This window comes from Cyrtonyx montezumae, unplaced genomic scaffold (genome assembly GCF_038088225.1).
Source record: "Cyrtonyx montezumae isolate F1298 unplaced genomic scaffold, pur_monq_1.0 scaffold_5, whole genome shotgun sequence".
NCBI lineage: Eukaryota > Metazoa > Chordata > Aves > Galliformes > Odontophoridae > Cyrtonyx > Cyrtonyx montezumae.
The window spans coordinates 1,072,777-1,092,050 of record NW_027072056.1 but is presented as its reverse complement, the minus strand read 5'-3'; the positions used below and the strand labels follow the sequence as shown (position 1 = coordinate 1,092,050).

Sequence of the window (19,274 nt, the reverse complement as noted above, 5' to 3'; positions counted from 1 at the left end):
ATCCATTGGCTGGCAGCCTGCCTGTGGCAGGAGAGCTGCAACTTAATGAGGACCCTTCCAGCCCAAGCTATTCTACGATTCTATGAACTGAACTGAATTGCCTGCGAGTTTTTTCCCCCTTTACTGTTGAGGAACACTTGCATGGAGCCCACAAATGTTGTGTTACTCCAGTAGGTAAGCTAGGACTGTGCTGTCATTTTAAGAGCGAGGGAAGGACTCCTGCAGTGGTACCTGTAGTCCTTATAAAACTCTAAAATATGATAGAATTTGAATGCCAGCTGAAGGATAGTTACTCTTTTTTTTTTCTTTTTTGTAGAATCTAGCTTCTAAGCTTCCTCACTTTGAAACATACAGTATTTAAATTACAGTATTTTAATGAGTATTTTGTGTTAACAGCTCTGCGCTTCCCACTGTTTTATGTTTATAGTTTCTTCTTCCTACTGTCAGCACTGAATTGTGACCGCATGGGTTGAACCAACTTGACAGGCAGAAAGTCACTTGAACTGTGGTACAAAGTCTGCTTGAGTTTACTACTTAATTTAAATTTATGTTTTATTTCAGGTATTTCCTGTTGACTGTCCTGTGTGCTTTGAAGAAGTTACACAGTCACTCCGGAGAAAATTATGCTCTTCCCAATGGCAGATTAAACTTCTGTAGTGGAATACACATCCTTTTAAGGGCAGAATGAATGTAATCCTGCCTTTCTTGTGCAAGTAGATTTCCATTGCATTGCAGTCATTTAAAAGGAATGATTATGGGAGGAGACTTGAATTCATTTTTTTTAAATTCACGCTGAAAAGTTGTATTCTGTTGCAGTGGGGTCTACATCCCAAAACAAATGCTATCAATGATTGCTTGCCTGTTATCATAAACGCAGGCCTCTTTTAATGAAAACAGCATTTTGATAACAAGTACAACAAAGGAGTAAAGTAAAAAAGTCATTATGAAAATTGTAATAACATTTTTCTTTATTGCCTTGGAGACTGTTGATGCACGGGCAGCTCAGTGGCACTGACAAAGCAAATTATATGTTAGTGATTGCCAGTTTAATCTGGGCACCTTTGGCAGTAACTCTTATGATTTTGTTCTAATTTTCTTAGTTGAGTTGTCCATTTCACTGAGACTCTGTTGTAGCAAAAAGCCACATCTTGGCCTTTGTGCAACAGTTGGGCAGTGCTTTAGCCACAGGTCCTTGATTTTTAGAATGGGGGGAAAGGTCCTAAAGAGTACAAAACTTACGTTTCTGTTTGATCAAGCTGATCCACAAAAAGTGCTGACATTACCGTCTAGCAGGAAGGTAAATGCAGAGATTAGAAGCATATAATACAGGTAAGTATCAAAATTAATTTCAATTTCAATTTGTTTTGATAGACATTGTAATCAGGAGACAATTTATGAAAGCATTTGGTAGCTTTAATTTTAAAAGAAGTTTGAGTTAGCAAACAAATGAAGAACCAGTGATGTGAAATAGAGAAACGAGAAATAGAGAATTCCTCATTTTGATCTTCTAGTTTTGCTTTGTTGGTATTTTGTGGAATATGCATGTCTGGTAATAAGTTTTCCTAAGAAAATATTCAGATGTCACAGAAAATTTGAGTATTGCAATTATTCATGATATTTAGATACCAGTTTTATGTCTTCCTTATGTTTGCAGGTAGGCATCTTTCTGATGATTTCCTAAAGGAAAGGTAAATTCATCTTCTGTATATGTATAAACTATTTCAACAGGTTTATAATACCAGAAATTGTGGGAGGCTTCTTTGAAAACAGCTCTGTCAGAGGAATGGCTTCATCTTCTCTGCAGATATGTTCACTGCTGCTGGCTTTAGCCGGATTCACCATTTTACTTCTCACTACCATGTCCAACACATGGAAAGTTTCTGACGCCACAGAAATACTGGTTCCTGCAGAGTGGGCTTCTGAAGGTCTTTGGATGGACTGTGCAATTACTGCTTTTGGATCAATACAGTGCCAGAGGTTTCTCTACATGTTGAGTTCAGAGAGTAAGTGCGTATATGTGTATAATATATATATATATAATCCAGGGATATACTCTTATCCTTTCTTTTTGTACAGAGTATTAATGCAGTCAGACATCATATACTTGAAGTTGACGTGGAGGTTCTAGTATGGAGGGGGTTTCTCCTTTAGAACTCGCAGGCAGGCTGAACAGTGAAACCTGTATGCTTTACCCCACCATTCAGCCCAGTAACTGCTGTGCCTTTGTTGCAAGATCTGTTTTGTTTTTCCTTGTTTTATTTAGCCTCATTAATTACTAGCAGGCAATATATCAGTAAGTGCTTTAGTGTGAGATAGGACTTGGATATTACACAGATAGTTTGACTTTGTGATAAATCTACGTATTTATTCTAGAAACTTCCAGAGGCAGCTAGCTTAAATAAAATATGTCGGTGCAAGTAGTGCTTTTGTGTTTTCTGAGCTAGAGTGGTGGCTTGACTGCAAACAGAAACATTTTCCTAGGAACTGAGAATGGTTTGTTTGGATTATTCTGGATTTTTAAAATATTTTTTCTGTAAACATCCTTTTTATGGTAAAAGATTAGGAAAGACTGACATTTATGTTTTCCCCAGAAAACGGAGGTTGGGAATAGATGCAGTATAACATTGGACAACCGGTGTCCTGGTAAGATTTCTGTCTTGAGCAGAACTTCCCATTAATTTATTTTCAGTTTTCATTATCGTGCAGTCACTTTATCAGTTATATTACCGAATCATTTCTTAATGCATTCCCTGTTTTATGGATCCCTGATTATTGCCATCACCGTTTTCCTGGATTCTTTCCAGCTCATCTGTTCTCAATGCACAGTGCTTGGAATGGGAAGCAGGTCTTACAGACAGCACAGACTATGAAAACTTACCTTTCTCGACACAGACATGGACACCACCACAGGCAGAACTGCCTAGCAGTGTAAGGCACATCTCAAAAATGTGACTGACAGAAAACAGTCAAGATTCAGGATTTCTGTGGTTCTTCCTCGGGCCCCTAAGTACAGTGACCTCAATTGCATTCTCAATAATAGTGGCAGTTTAAGTATTCAGCATGTCGTACTGACAGCAGAATTTTTAGCCTCAAAAGAAAGCAAATCATACCCTAAAGATTTAAAGAACTCTGCTTGTTGAGTCAGAGACAGTGTCAGCTTTTCCTGCCTTTTTGGTACCAAGAGTCTGAGTAGTCCTCTCCAAGAGTTTATGTAGATATCACTTTGACCAACATTCATCTGGAAACTTAGGTCTGTTTTCTGGAAAGCAGAATGATGGGATGGGACCAATGGTTCTTCAGTTCCCACATTGAATAGCAAGCTGTAACAGATGCTTGTGGCAACATCACAGCTACGCCTCACCTAACAAGCAGGAACAGATGTCTCAGTCCTTTTAGAAAGGCAAGCAGGGTCAGTATCAGATAGTCTCTTTGTTTTAATGCAGTTTAATTACACTCAACATGTAAAGAAAATATTCACCAGGAACAGACAACTTCCTGGTGGATTAAGCAGCCACCTGCCCCGGGGTATGTCTTCCTTCCTCCCTCCCAGAGATGCAGGAGAGGAGTCCTGGCTGGCAGGGCTCAGGGGTCACTTTCAGCTGTCACCCAAAAACAGCATGGGTTCCTTGTGCCAGCTGACAGATGTGTTGTGTGGCTGTCTGGAAGAGTTACTGCTGTCTGTCATAGGACAGTTTCTCTTCTTACAGTCAGTGAGTAAGTCAGTGTTCCTGGGCCTTGAAACAAATCTACAGAAGTGATCAAAAAGGTACAAGCTACTGTTGATCAAACATTAATGGTGTTAATATTTTCAGTATTTTTTTTCTGTATTTGTTGATCTGATATTAAAAAAAAATCCACCACCACAATTTCTGCCTGTAGATCCTATATTAACCATATTGCATGCTGATATGCCCTGTTTTGAGAACATCAGAGGACAATTTATGTTTCTGTACTGCCTATATCTCGGTATGTCTGTTAGCATTTTACTTGTAGTAGATGTTTGCTTTTGTAATGAATTTTCCAGTTATTTCTGCTGGTTTGCACTGCGGAGTGGTTTTGGAGAGCACAAAAAGAATATGGCAGCACAGATGCCTGCCCAAAAATGCAGCTGTTGAAGTCTCCAGCTGCATTGAGTGCCTGAGCAGGTTGCTGTCGTGGGAGATTGGCAGAGATACGACCTGCATGAGTTGTACTCAGCTGGATGATCTGCTCAGCCTGATGCCATCACTCAAGGAGGAGGTGGAGACATTAAGGAGCATCAGAGAATGTGAGCAGGAGGCAGACTGGTGGAGCAACTCCCCGCCTTACCTATGAGAAGGGCACTGGGGTGACACACTCCAAATAGTGGTGGGCCTCCTGCCCTGTCACTGTCAGGCAAAGGGGAGGGACCTAAGAGATGGGGAGGAGTGGAAACAGGTCTCAGCATCACAGGAAACCTCCCTCCCTCCCTGCCTTGCCTTTTCAGGTGCCCCTACATAATAGGTTTGAGGCTCTGGAGCTTGAGGTATGTGTAAATGAGGAAGCAGTGGAAAGGTCCATCCAAGATGTTGTAGGAAAAGGCTGTCTACTCCACACTTCAAGACTGCCTGCACTAAGAAGGAAAGAAGGGTAGTTGCTGTAGGAGACTCCTTTCTGAGCGGAATGGAGGGCCACACACGTAGATCAGACCCTACCCGTAGGGAAGCATGCTGCTTCCCTGGGGCCTGGGTCAGAGACTTTACCAGAAAACCTCCTGGTTTTCTGCTCAACCATGCTGGTGTCATCAGTAAGCTGCGATACAGCTCACTGATGCAGCTGGTATGTGTGTTTACTAGAGCAGATTCATGACCTGCTGGTTATGGGTGGGAGATGTGGAGGTCGGGAGCTGTCTTGGGCAGAGCCACCACGAAGAGGCACTTGTTGAATCACTTCTTATGAAGTCAGAGAGGCGGCAGAAAAACTGCTACCCTGGACTTCTGGTGGGTGGACTTTGAACTATTTGGGACACAGGTAGGGAAAATCCTTTGGGAGTCAATCCTGAAGGGTAAAGGAGTCCAGGATAGCTGTACACTCCTCAAGAAGGAAGTCTTACAGGTGCAGGTTCAGGCTGTTCCCTTGTGCCATAAGATGATCCAGAGGGTAAGAAGACTAGCATGGATGGACAGGAAACTTTTGCTGTCTGGGAAAATTAGAGTTTACCTCCTATGGCAACTCAGGGAGAGTACACGGAAGTTGCTAGCATATGCAGGGGGCTGGGGGAGCTGATGCGGGTGAGGCCCAGCCTCTTTCCACAGTCTATCAGCAGACTTGGTCAACCAGAGAGGTTCCAGATAACTGGAGACATGCTAACGAGATACCCATCTATAAGAAGGATCATAAGGAGGATCTCTGGAACTACAGTCCTGTCAGCCTGACCTCAGTGCCAGGGAAGGTTATGGAACAGATCATCTTGAGGGTGATCACAGGGCACATGTGGGATGACCAGGGAATTAGCCCAGCTAGCATGGGTTCATGAATGGCAGGTCATGTGTGACCTAATCTCCTTCTGTGACAGGGTGACCTACCTGCTGAATGAGGGAAAGGCTGTTGACGTAGTCTACCTAGACTTCAGCAATGACTTTGACATTGTCTCCCACAGGATTCTCCTGCAGAAGCTGGCAGCCTTTGGCCTGGACAGGTACACACTTTGCTGGGTAAAGAACTGTCTGGATGGCCAGGCACAGATAGTAATGGTGAATGGAGTTAAATCCAGCTGAAGACCAGTCATGAGTGGTGTTCCCCAGGAGTCATTACTGGGGCCTGTCCAATATCTTAATTGATAACCTGGATGAGAGGATTGAGTGCACCCTCAGTAAGTTTGCAAGCTGTGAGGAACTGTTGATCTACCTGGGGGTGGGAAGGCCATACAGAGGGATCTGGACTGTCTGGATAGCTGGGCTGAAGCCAATGGGATGAGGTTGAACAAAACTAAGCCCTGAGTCCTGCGCTTCAGCCACAACAGCTCCATACAATGCTACAGGATTGGGGTAGGGTGACTGTGCAGAGGAAAAGGACTTGGGGGTGCTGGTGAACACTTGGCTGAACAGGAGCCACCAGTGTGCCCTTGTGGCCAAGAAGGCCAATGGCATCCTGACTTGTATCAGAAATAGTGTAGCTGGAAGAAGTAGGGAAGTGATCATCCCGCTGTACTCAGCTCTTGAGTACTGTGTTCAGTTCTGACCCCTCTCTACAGGAAATGACACTGAGGCCCTGGAGCACGTCCAGAGAAGGGCAGTGAGGGATCTGGAGCACAAGTCTTATGAGGAGTGGCTGGGGGAACTGGGACTGTTCAATTTGGAGAAGAGGAAGCTTATGGGAGACCTTATAGCTTCTACAACTTCCTGAAAGGAGATGGTGGCAAGGTGGGGATTGTCCTCTTCTTCTAGATAACAGCAACAGGACAAGACAGATGGCTTCAAGTTGCACCAGGATAGGTTCAGGTTGAATATTAGGAAGAATGTTTTCTTTGATTGGTTAAACACTGGAACAGGCTGTCCAGGGAAGTGATGGAGTCAGTGTCCATGGAGGTATTTAAGGAAAGGGTAGATGCAGTACTTAGGGAACGTTGATGGTAGGTGGACGGTTGGACTGGATGATTTTGGAGGTCTTTTCCAGCCTTCACAATTCTATGATTTTATAATTTCTCATGGATGAAACTGAGCAGAGAAATGCACTCTAGGAATGCACCTTACGACTTCAAGCCATTGGAGGCATTTGGTTCATCCCACCAGCTGAACCTAATCTGAAGTAAAACTCCTGTCCTGCATGGTATAGATGTGAAGCTATCCACTCCAGATCTTGTAGTCTTCTGATGCAGGTGCTACAGCAGGGTAAAAGTGGCTACAGTGCCATTGGTATGCTCACTGCTAACCAAACCATAGTTAATGAAACTTATTGAATAACAATCCTGTATTCTACAGCACTTTCATTTTCTTTAGAGAAGAGTGACTTCCTTTAAGGAATGATTAAAATGCCTGCTGCCATGTATGAAAAACCTGTGGATTCTAGATCTGCACTTTATCCTGTTCCTCTTAAACGTGTGCTTTACAAGTGCATGCCAAAATCCCCTTTTTAATCGCCATTTGGAACTGATAACTTCTTTAATGATTTTTTTAATTATTATTTTTAAATCCTTGACACCAGTATATAAAAATCATAGGGATGCTTGATTCAAATTCCTAACTAAATTCTACTTTGGAAGTCATATGAGTATCAGTGATTGCTGAGGTCACCAGGGTAACTTCTGTTTGTGAATAAATTAATCTGAAACTCTTTGAAGGGTATTTAACAGGATGCAGATATTCCAATATACTGGCACAATGTACTCATTTTCAAATTGCAGTGATTTAGTGGAAGGAGGGGATTTTGGAAAACCCGCCTGAAAAGATCAATTCTCAGCACATCACCATCTGCTTTCTTTGAAAGATTGCAAGCTGCTCAGGGTCATTCTGGCTGCACTGCCAAGTCTGTTCTTATTTAAAATAATGGCAAAGATATTTTTGGCTGCTGAGGGAGGAAAATTATCACAGTGGTATGGTAGTATGCTTTCGCAGCCAAACCTGCTGACTTACAGCTTCAGCTTGAAGTGACCATTAAAAAACCAGGTGTCTCTGCTTTGGGCAAGTTGTGGCTCTCACTACAGCAAATCCTTCTGGGAGTCTCTGGGTAAATGCTGTGACTTTGTTACCTGCTGTGTCATAACAGAGTGGTTTTATGAATAAACTGTGACTCCGTTTCCTGGAGATAAGAGCAGGTTATCACTGCAGGAAACGGTTAACCCTACTTGAATACAAACAGTTGAAGTTATTAACATTAGTGCGTGATGTCAACTGAGTCTAGGATTTTGTCTGATCAGGAGCAGAAGCAAATAAACCAAGTTTAATATCCTTTACTATGTCTAGAATAGGTTTTTAATTCTATAATAACATTATAGAATTAAATTGATTGAATCTGACAAACAGATGCAATCAACTGGTATGTATTATTCTCATATAGCTAATTTCCTACATCATTTTACTGTTTTTGAGGTAGGTCTGTAACGCTGGTTTATTCTGTCCCATATATTCCATTGCCGTGGAATATACATTATCCCCATTTTAGTCCAGTGTAAGTGGGATTATTCAAAACTATATAGTTTAACTATAGATCAATAAATTGTGAAATATTAATGAAAATCAATCAATCAGTCTTAACCTTCCTTAAAGAAGCTGACAGCGTAGTTGCTGTGGACCACTGATGACCATAATTCCAAAAATATGCTAAATTTTCTAGCATTAGGAAAAAGTTTCTATTCTCAAGTTCTTTGTCATCAAGAAAAGAACACAGAAAACTTTTTTTTTTTAATCTGAGATCAATAAGCAAATTGCAATCAATTTTAGTTATATGTACACCATAGTTTATGGCAGAGAAGTGGAGAGAGACTCTTTTAAAACACTTTCTAGAAATACTGGCTAGAATTTCTAGGCTGAAACTGAGACTAGACCTTATCACTTCCTATTATAAAAACAATTAATATTGTTAGTAGTTTTTTAATGTTAATATCTTTATTGTGAACTGCTCCCACTCACTGTCATAGACTGTGAGCCTTATCTCTGGGGCTGAGCAAAGAGCAAAGGTAGTCTCATTTTGGAGTGAAACCCAGAGATAAAACAGCAAGGAGGATTCTGAAATGTTTCACTTGATGCTGACCTAATTATAAGGATATTCGACTGTTACTCCTTGCGAGCATGTCTGCTGCGCTGGAAACTGTTGGTTTCCTTTTGTGTTTAGTTGGATGGGCCATTATTGGAGGTACCTTGCCAAATAGTTACTGGAGAGTGTCCAGTTTACATGACAGTGTGATAACAACATCTACATTGTATGAAAATCTGTGGAAGAGCTGCGCAGATGACAGCACTGGAGTATCCAACCGCAAGCAATTTGACTCTCTGTTTGCTCTGCCTGGTATGTGACTTTGCATGGACTTGTTGCAGAGCTTTAGAATGGTTGGGAAAAAGTAGCAAGATTTTTGTTTTGGTAATCTGGTTGTAATGGGAAATAGCACCGACTTCCTGAACAGGACAGGTGTTGTGGGTTAAAGTGATAAAAAGCTTTGAGTGGCACTATATATGGAGCACATGAGGAAATGCTGTAAAAAAAGACAAGTTAAGCCACATATCTGACAGCTTCATATCTATGTGGAATTATTGTATGGGCGTTCTTTTGCAGTAGTTGATAGCCAGTGTTGTCTGGAGTTTTTTTCATAAAGTAGCTGTAAATACTATTTTTTATTTAAAAAGTGGGCAGTGGTTTTTCCCTGTTGAGACTGAAAACTGTATCCAGTGAAACAAGTACAGTGTGTATATGGTTTAAATTAACTTACTGTCAGGAACTAAAAACTACTGTCTTGTTGGATGTGGTTCTAAATATCAGGAAATTCAGGTCTGCTGTCTCCTGCACTGCTTGTCAGCCTGCAGCAGAACTGTAGCATGTCCCCAGGTGCTGAATTAAGGCAATAGTCTGTAGATAACAAGCATGCTTATAGACAGTAAAGCTAGTTTTTATCCATCTTGAATACTTGAGACTCGTCCAGATAAAAAAGTGTCTTCCTAATTAGCTGAATCTATACTGAGAAGTGGCTAAACTAAAAAGAAAGGAAGATACTCTTGATCTGAGAAATGTGGAACATGAGATTAGTGGGAATAAGGCACTGAGCTTTATTCTCAGCTTGAAATTATTGACCAAATCTGAAGCATAGCAGTCCTGTGAAGCAGTCTGTGGCCATTTTCAGGGAATCTTCTGTTTTTCAAATAATTCTAACAATTACCTAGCAATCCTTTTAACCAGTTGTTATCTGACAATTGGTTTTAAAACATGTGTCTGTATTAAGAACACAACATCCTACATAACTCATTCGAATCACCAGTAGCAGGGTAATGGCTTTCCTCAGCAAAATGCTCATGTGCGTTATGTGTTTGGTTCATTTGTAACCTTCTTGAAGGGTTGGTTCTTATCTTACTGTCCCTGAGTATGTATAGCATCTCACCGTGAATGTATTGCATGGGTTGCTGCCTCTCTGTGGAGCTCGCTTGTGTGAATGTGGGCAGCAGGGCCACAGCAGGTCAGGATCTCAGAGCTGCTGATGACAAGGTAAGCTTTAAAGCCAGCTGAGGGAGGCAGAAAAGAGCACTGTAAGTGGAGGTGCTAAACCCAAAGAGAAAGGAATGAAGAAAGCTCCTGGAGAGTTACCAAGAACAACATGGTGTCAGCAAGAGACGAAACAAGATGAGGTGGAAAGTAAATTGATAGTCCAGGCTTTGAAAGTGAGGTTGTGAAGGTTAGATTTGATCCACTGAGGAGGTCAGTTACTCTGTCGAAGAGGTACAATATACTTGAGGGGTAAATATGGGAAGAGGGAAGGGACAGAGCAGCTTGCAAAACTGAGAACTGAGAAGAAAAGGTTTAAGGAGAGGGCAACTGAGAAAAGAACAAGTTAGAAGACACAGAACTGGAGAAAAAGTTGAGACAGCTGGGCAAAGAAAGTGGGGTTGGTGTCAGTAAGGGCAAATAGTGGGACTTCCAAGAAAGGCTTGTAGCTCTCGTGGTTTCGAGCCAGGGCATGGTTAGTTTAGGTGTGTATGAGATTGCTGCTTAGAAACTTATCTGAAGCTACTACAGCAGAAGATGCCAGAGATTTTCAAAAAAGGTGTCTTTGTTCAAGGGGTGTTATATCTCAGCAAGAAGACCATAAAAATGTATTGTGAAGATTTCCTTACTGGCAGCTGAACGGTGGAGTACGCTGCTGTTTTTCTATTTGTTTGATTGTTCTGTATATTGGAAACATCAGACTTGGTTCTTTGGAGCAAATTGAAAGCTCAGATCACAGATGTCTGAGGGGAGGACCTTTTTGAAGCAGTATTGTACAAGATTGGCACCATGACATTATAGTTAGACGATATGTCTAGTCACAACTATATTAAACATTAGATATTAAATCAATTAAATGTGAAATGCTTTACATAAATTCATTTTAAACAGTCACATAACATTTCTTCCAATGGTAGTGTTTCTTATAATTAATACTGATTAATAAAATGAACCAACTTTGTATCTTGTTCAATAAGCTGATTTTAAAGATAGAAAACTCAGCAGAAAGCTGAGTTTTCTAAACTGGGAAGTAAAATTAAGGTTGTTGAGGTTATATATATTCTGGTACAAATAGATCTTGCTTGCTAACAGCCCAAGTGTGTGTGTGTGTGTCTGTGTGTCTTGGAAGGACATGGGGAGTCCCATCCAACACTGCTGGCATCCCAAAGGCCTGATGTGTAACTTTTCGGATCCCTGCTATAGGTAATACCTTCTGGCACAGCCTAAGATCCCAAATTAGAAAGCAGTGTTGAAATTTAGTGCTCATCCAACAGTATCTTAAAGAGGTAAGAGCCTTGAATTATTAATGTTACTTTGAGAAGTATTTCCACTTCTATTACTATTAGCAATTTTATTTTTTCCAGAAAAAAATAGTGCTTATCAAAACATTAATTTCTTGAGCAGCGTTATCCTTTAATGCTTCAGCTTATTCATCCCCTATGAATATGTGTGTATGTATATATATTTAAAACTCTGTGTTATTGTCTTTGGAACCCCCAAAGCTTACAGGCCCAGTATGCATAAGCCACTTAAAGTCATCCTGTGTGCCGAGTTAGAGTGTGAATCCATCACTTCTCCTGCTGCTTCTGTGCCTGATTATTCTTGTTGGGGAGTTGTCCATTTTATCCTGGTCTGACCCCAATACCAAGTTACAGAGTAGGGATGTGAATGGTGGGAGTGAGCTGGAATGCCAGTGCCAATGATGCTGCTTCCAGGCACAGCCCAGTTCAGACTCTATTTATGCACTGTTAGAGCCAAGACCCACTGGACTTGTGACACTTGACACATTTATCTCATTTAAAAGGTGCTGAAGTGTCATTTGAACCAAAACCTACTAAATCCAGGCTGCCATTATGAAGAGCCTGAAGTCCCTGTCTGACCTTCCTTCTTAGGATGGTTAATACGGAAGTTATTTTGTGATTGATACCTAAGTGTGAAAACTGGGAGCTTAAGTGATGCAGAGTTGTCAGCAGAAATAGAGGAAGGGCTTTGAATATGTTTCAGTAGCTGGTCACAGACTTGCCAACATATCTCACCAGCTAAACACTCTCTGCAAAATAATTTCTTCATCAGGAGAGGAGAGCTGCAGATTTGGGACCAGCTCATACCCTGCTCATTATCCCTATTCAATTTAAAATATCAAAAAGTACACTGCTACCTCCCGCAGCTTCTTTTTCCATCTCTTACTGGAAGTGGCAAAGCAGACTCTGTCCAGGATATTTTCCCAGTCTTCCTTGGTTGGGACCTAGAGTTCGGAGGTGACGTGACCTGTGCACGCGGGTACCGCTAGGCCAGAGATGTGTGTCTGCACCCATGAGTGACCATGTATGCTGCACTGTGTGTTCACAAGAGCTAAGGATGTGCACTGCAAAGCCTTTGCTATGCTTTTGGGAGTACACTCAAATCTGATCAACTACATAGAGTCCTCTATGTTTTTGATATTTCTGAGAACTGAATGACAAGGTTGGACAAGGTTTATTCATTACTACTTCTATTAATTTTGTCACTGTCTCTGATCTGTTAAATTTTGCCAGCACAGGGTTAATTTAATTTCTGCGTAGTTCCTTATTTGTTTTCTTTATCTTTCTTACTCAGTCCATGTTCAGGCATGCCGTGCCTTGATGATCATTTCCATCCTTCTGGGATTCATAGCTGCCGTGGTCTCGCTGCTTGGTTTAAAATGCACAAACGTTGGGCTGAGCGACGAGGATGAAAAACTGAAGGTTGCTGTCACGGGAGGATTTCTTTTTATTTTAGGAGGTAATGTTGAGGCTGAAATAAAAATGCTGTCAGGACTTTGTATTGCTGTCACAGTGAGACTAAATGAATTGAACACTACTGTTGGATTAAAGACATTAAAGGACTCACTCAACTGTGTGCTTTTAATGTGGTTTTTTTTTTCTGACAGGTCTCTGCTCCATGGTGGCTGTTTCTTGGTATGCTGCAGTGATTACTGCTGAGTTCTTTAACCCATTATATACTGGAACCAAGTAAGTTAATAGATACGTCATACTAGACTCCAGTATGTGTTAGATGTCAGGATTAGCCTCAGTCGCTCCAGGGTTTCAAAACCTGTGCAGCCCTACAGAAGGAAAAAATTATCTTTAGGGAAATTTATCACCTCAGAGATGTTTGCAATTGGTGGGAAGGGAGGAGAGGTCTCCTCCAGAAGGTTTAATGAATGTGTGGGGTCTGTCAACCCCAAATTTGTCTTGGATTACTGGCACGGAGTACTCTCTCATGCTGGCAACTCGTGGTGTTCAGTTTGCAAAATGCAGAACTGAAGTTAATATCAGTGAAGTTCCCATCAAGAAATGTCTTTTATCCAACTGAGCCAAAATGATTCCTTTCTTCTTGTGTCTTTGAGCCTGTGTCTGTCCCCCTGATGATGTGTTTCTTCTGCACAGGTACTCTGATATTACAAAGAAAATTGGAACTTGGATTTAGTGAATGATGGTAGATTTGCTATCATTTTCAAAGGCCTTCTTACACCTATGTGAAATCTCTTTTCCTTATGTTTTTTTTATCCCCCCAATTCTCCTGTTGGAAAAAAAAAAAAAAAAAAAAAACTACTCTAATCCTCAAGTTTTGCATTTAATCCACAATGCAAAACTTAAATCTCTTTTGTCATGAGTGTGTGCAGCTTCATGGTTCTGTCATATTGGCCCATCGTTTTGGACCTCACCTTCATGGTACTTCTAGGTCATTACTTCCAAGCTGTCGTTAAAGAAAACATTCATTTCACCTTAATTTATCTGTCTGGGGCTTGTGCAACCAGTCTGGGCTATGTGCTTGTAGAGAATCAGGCTCATTGGCTGTACTGACAGATGGAGCCTGGTGACCTGCCCTGAAGCCAGGCATCTACCCTCCAGGCTTCTACATATGAGTTCAGTGATCACAGGCTAAGGCTCATGTCTTCCTCATCAGATTCAAGCTTTTAACATGCGTATTAATTGTAGAAATTGCTAATTATGTAGCCTTGACAAATGCTGTTTTCTACACTCCTCTTGATAATGAATGCTGGAAGCAAGATTGTTCCTGGTTGTTGCTTAAAATATACATATTTTTATGTCTACTCCTTCTTTGGCATCAAATATATACTGCAGTTGTTCCCTTTCAGGTCTCTCATGATCTGTTCCTGCCCTAACTATTTGTTAAAAAACAAATTCCCACCAGGAAGGCCACAATACCAGCAGCCTTTACTGTCTGTCTGTTCACTTTTCAGATGGGCATTTTCACATTTTAACCTGCGCTGCTGCTCTTCTTTGGGGATAGTGTGAGATGTTTAAATACCTCAGGTGTACAAATAGCCATGGCTATTTTGTCCCGTTTTTGTTTGTCTAAATGACAAAGAAAATTAAGTCTATGACATGTTTTTCTTCATGGCACTGAGATTTACACTTAGAAGTACAGAAAATCGACTTGACCTGAGTGCTAGTGACCTACAGACTAATTACAAACATCACTGGAGTGGCTTAAAGAAGTCAATTTTTTCCCCACCATATAATAACAGCTGAGTACTGATTTACCACAAGAATTAAAATGACCCAGGATTTATGATACTATCATCCCAGGCTGAGCATGAACAGCTTGTGAGGTATAAAAGCCCTCAGTCTGATACAGAAGCAACAACCTTTAAAACAAAAAGTCTGGGGATAGCTTATCTCGTTCAAAACTAAACATCCACTAAGGATAGCTTATCTTGGTAAACTGGCATCAATGAAGAACAAGGGAAGAGGGTGGTGACTGTGCCTGTCCTTTGTAGAGAGAGAAAGAGGAAGAGCAAAACAAATAATACATTGTCTGCGGAACATGAGAGAGCTACTTTGAGAAAGAATCATAGAGTCCTTAGAGCTGGAAGGGACCTTTGAAGGCCATGCAGTCCAACTCCCCTGCCATGCACAGGGACACCACAGCTGGAGCAGGTTGCCCAGGGCCTGATCCAGCCTGGCCTTGAAAGTCCCCAGGGATGGGGCATCCACCACATTTCTGGGCAACCTGTGCCAGTGCCTCACCATCCTCAGTGCAAAAGACTTTCTCCTTATATCCAACCTAAATCTCCCTTTTTAAGGCTTGAAGAGGTAAGTTTATTTTTTGCCAGCACCTCTACAAAGTGTGTTGTGTTTAGATCAGTAAGCTACAAACCATTAGTTCCTAGGATAATATTTGAAGTGTTTTATAGCTTTTCCTCTTGAGGATCAGTTCAGGGATGTGGGAGGTGAAGCACTTCCATGTGAATCAGAGTACTCAAAGCAATTGCTCTCCTTATGTTTCCAAACAAGCACTGTCAAAGAAATCACACTTGTAAGATTTTTTTTGTTTTATGTCCCCTAGAGAGTATTATCTGAAAAGTAATAAATATGTTAGAAGACCAAAAAAAAAAAAAAAAGGAATGATAAGGAATTGCAGTTTGCAGAACGGCCAGTGAGTCTTGTAGTTATGTTAAAGTTGCTGTGCTTCAATATCAGTTGTAATGAGTTACTAGAAAGTTCACATTCAGTAGCTGAAGATTATTTTTTTGTTTCTAAACTTCCTATTTAAGACTACCAGTTTACTGAACAGGTCTTAGGGAATTAACTTTGACTGTTGGTAAAGCTCTGTTTACCCACACTCTGTTCTCTTCAGGAGGTTTGTCCTCCTTGGGCTGTGTGAAAGGAGTTTAATTTCAATTACAAAGCAGTATTAATCTTCAGTCTTAAGAAGGTGGAAAATCTGCTTTCTGGATTGCTTTTTTTTGGTCTGACTTCAGCCAGTTAGTAAAATTAACATCTGCTGATTCTTAGAGGAATTTCTCCTACAACTGAAGGAAACCTGAGTCATCCACTGATCCCCTGGATACCTCCTATACATGCTTTCCTTTGGTATGATGTTTACAACATTCAGACAGCTAGTGAGCAGACTGTTGCTTGCACAAGTCAACACTCTCTGATTCTTCCCCAGTATTTCAACTCCCCCCCGACCTTTTTTTGTTTTGTTTTGTTTTTGAGATGGTGATCATCACTCTCTTCTGTTACATAGTGCCTGAAACAGTGGGGACCAGAGCTCTGCTTGGGGTTCCAGTGTGCAATGGGAACACGTCACCACGTCCTGGTCCCAAAGTCAGAAACAAACACTTCTGAATAATGAATTGATATTTACAAACAAAGAATGTCCACACATCTGGTTTCAGTAGAACTTCTGTGAGGTCCATGACAGTTATTTTGCCCTTATACTGGCTGTGCCACTGACATGATTTAGTCATTACTGTCTGTGATGAGAAAGAGCTAACCACAGAAATCAGTTTTCTATGGACACAGCACACAGCCACTTGTAAGCAGCTGTTTGTATAGAACTTGTTCCTTTCTAGTAGGAAAGCTGGGAAAGGACAATTGTTTATTAGGTAGACTCATAACAAATTTCCATATGCTAAAGAATATTCATCTCTCTCTGTGGTTCTGTGTCTGAACTGCATTTAGGAGCAGTCCCAGGATGAAAAAGGATAGCACTCCATTTTACTGTACAGAATGAGCCTCTTCAGAAAATCCATTCAGCCCAGGCAATTAATGGATTAACACAAAGACTAGGCATGTCTGAGCCTGGTAGAGGCTGTTGTGAGTTTCCCTCAAAAAGAAGTTTTTATAACAGATCAAAGACACATACACAACACACTGGTACCTCTGTCATCTGAGATCATAGAATGACAGAACAGTTCGGGTTGGAAGGGACCTTTAAGGTCGTCTAGTTCCAGCCCCCTGCTGTAGGCAGGGACACCTCCCTCTAGATACCTAATGTATGACAGAATTCCTTTCTTGACTACTTCCGTTACATTTATTTGTTCACTCCACCCAAATACCAGCTGGGGGGGAATTCTTACAGTTCTTCAGTATTTGAGTGCCCTCATTCAGGTGGAGACCAAAGAGGAAGGTCTGACGGAGAAAGCTGATGAGCTGCATGAATGACCAGACCACCCTTGTGGAATTCAGCATATGTAAAGGAGCATGGATGTAACTTTCCTTCTTCCCTTTTAATCTCAAATTATTCATACCCATTGCTCTATATGGATTCAGTTTTAAGATTCAATATTTCTCTTCATTATCAGCAACTTATTAAATGTATGCAGTTATTGATTGCTACTTACTTTTGTGTTGCATAGCACTTTTTGTTATGCTCATAAGAGTTCTACTGAGCAGACACAGCACTTGATCTGTTCTCCGTAATCTACTGAGGTACCCTTCAGCTAGCTGACATCTATCTATAATGGAATTTGTTTGGATGATTTCAGTCTTATTATAAAGCCTTGGCTTTATGATCTTGTTATATGCTGCTTCCCTAAAATCTTTTGTGTTTCAGATACGAACTAGGAGATGCTCTGTACTTAGGCTGGGCTGGATCTGTTCTTTGCCTCCTTGGTGGGATCTTCCTAACCTGTTCATGCAAAGGGAAGAAAAAACAGGAATGCAGGTAATCTTCAGTTTGTCAGTTCAACTAGTAACAGTCTGTTACATATCATTTTCCATTCTCTCCTTCTCCCTGGTTTAAATTTGCATCAAAACGAACAGGAAACTCTACCAATTAAATCAGTGATCTGGAATGTCACAGACCTGTGATGGGTGGTGATGCTGTAGCAGGTACTCGGGCCTCCCAAATACTGAACTTGTTGGTAACTGGCTGCAATCAGCAGTCACCTGTAACTAGGCTTTGGTCATTCTGAGATCTATATGATCAACATGTGCAGTGGAAGAGCAAACTATGTTTTGCCAAAAGAAAAGTGTATCAAAGAATATAGCGTACTATAATTAAGATCTCCTGTAATACTTACCACTATTAAAATGATCAAGCACCATTTATTATGAAGGAAGCATAGTGGCATTTTTTTCCACAAATATATCCAATTGATTGATAGAAACATGCGATCTTTTCTTGTTTCTTCTGGAATACTTTACATCCAATATGTTGAGCATGCATCAAAACAGAAAAATCAAAATTTCTGGCCTCCATATTTTAACCTTGCCTGCAATTTTTCCCCAATCTTTAATTTTTTTACATATACCAAAGGTCACTCTCACAAGGAGAGGGATGGGATTGCCAGAGATAGCAGAGGCCCTTGTCTACTTAGAAGATCCCAAATAGCTTGAAGGATGTACTGGCCAGGCTTGGGAGGATCGTACGACAGAAGGGAGAAAGAAGCACGCTGTGGTTACTCTTAGGAAAGTTATGTCAAAGAACCTAAGAAGTGAGAGTGTTCTTCTGATATTCCACTGCTTAATCTGAAGCCACTGAACTTTTACGGCCATCAGCCGAGTTGGGCTTTAGATCTGACTTTGTATCTGACTGATAAAAAACACCACGTATCCTGAAATATCCTGAAAAGTTGGGCAAAACTGATGGAGGCAGAAGTCAGTCGACTTGATGGACGACAGCTGAAGGAGTAAGGCTGAAGGTGCTTCCATTCTGCTTTCTCATAATTCTGATTCCTGTATTAAATGCAGCTTGCACAAAGGCATTGAGATCTACATTCTCCTGCGCTTGAGATGCTTGATCTAAGTGCTTCCAAGAAAGGCACAGTTGAGTAAGGAACCCAGAGCTGGTTTCTGGCCAGCAGAAGGGTGGTTGTGCCACCTAATGAGAACAGTAGGCCTTTAATAGCTGCACCCTTGTGAAGTACATGCTGTCAGTGCATTGGATACAGACCTAAATGTGTAACTTCCTAATTACCTGAAACTGTGGCTGCGTGTGTAATGCCTGCTTTTAAAATCTTTTTTCTTAATTCACAGTGCCAACAAATACAGATATTCAGCAGGCCAGGCAGCTTGTCAGCAGCAAATTTACACCGAAAACTCTGAGGTGGTGACAAGTTCCAAGGAGTATGTCTAAACTTCCATTTTCACATCACTTGTAACGTTATGAGGTTTTGAACTTACATTAAAAAAATAATAAAAAAGATCTCCTTCCAGGGATTTGTTCTGTGTTGCAATCTTTCATCTTAATTTGGAGATAATCTACATCTGAACACCTCCCTCTGGGGATAGCTTTGAAGTAGAAATAGGTTTCTGCAGATGCAACGTGAAATCCTGCAGCATGAAGGCTGTCTGCATGCTGAGAAGTCTGATTAAATTTAAGCACAGAGTGTGGGGTATCCTGATAACCAAGAC

General features: G+C 41.1%; 1 protein-coding gene across 2 annotated transcripts; it reads left to right on the top strand.

Annotated features, from left to right (window-relative positions):
• The first annotated feature begins 1,245 nt into the window (after positions 1-1,245).
• LOC136056008 (claudin-15-like) lies at positions 1,246-19,187 on the top strand. 2 transcript variants are annotated; one of them, XM_065747941.1, is made up of 6 exons: positions 1,246-1,329; positions 1,729-2,003; positions 12,739-12,903; positions 13,052-13,133; positions 17,473-17,583; positions 18,897-19,185. In XM_065747941.1, exons 2-6 carry the CDS (start codon positions 1,784-1,786, stop codon positions 18,994-18,996), a joined length of 678 nt encoding a protein of 225 aa, XP_065604013.1. In that variant the 5' UTR covers positions 1,246-1,329; positions 1,729-1,783; the 3' UTR covers positions 18,997-19,185. The 2 variants fall into 2 exon arrangements, with proteins under 2 accessions (XP_065604013.1, XP_065604014.1); XM_065747942.1 differs by lacking the exons at positions 1,246-1,329; positions 1,729-2,003 and adding an exon at positions 8,745-8,961 and having other exon boundaries at positions 18,897-19,187.
• The last annotated feature ends 87 nt before the right edge of the window (positions 19,188-19,274 follow it).

Bases quoted from the DNA above. Each gene is read 5' to 3' on its own strand.
- LOC136056008 (XM_065747941.1), top strand. From the start codon at position 1,784: ATGGCTTCATCTTCTCTGCAGATATGTTCACTGCTGCTGGCTTTAGCC. The intron at 2,004-12,738 runs GTAAGTGCGTAT...TTTCTTACTCAG, and splicing joins CTACATGTTGAGTTCAGAGA to TCCATGTTCAGGCATGCCGT. The intron at 17,584-18,896 runs GTAATCTTCAGT...CTTAATTCACAG, and splicing joins AAGAAAAAACAGGAATGCAG to TGCCAACAAATACAGATATT.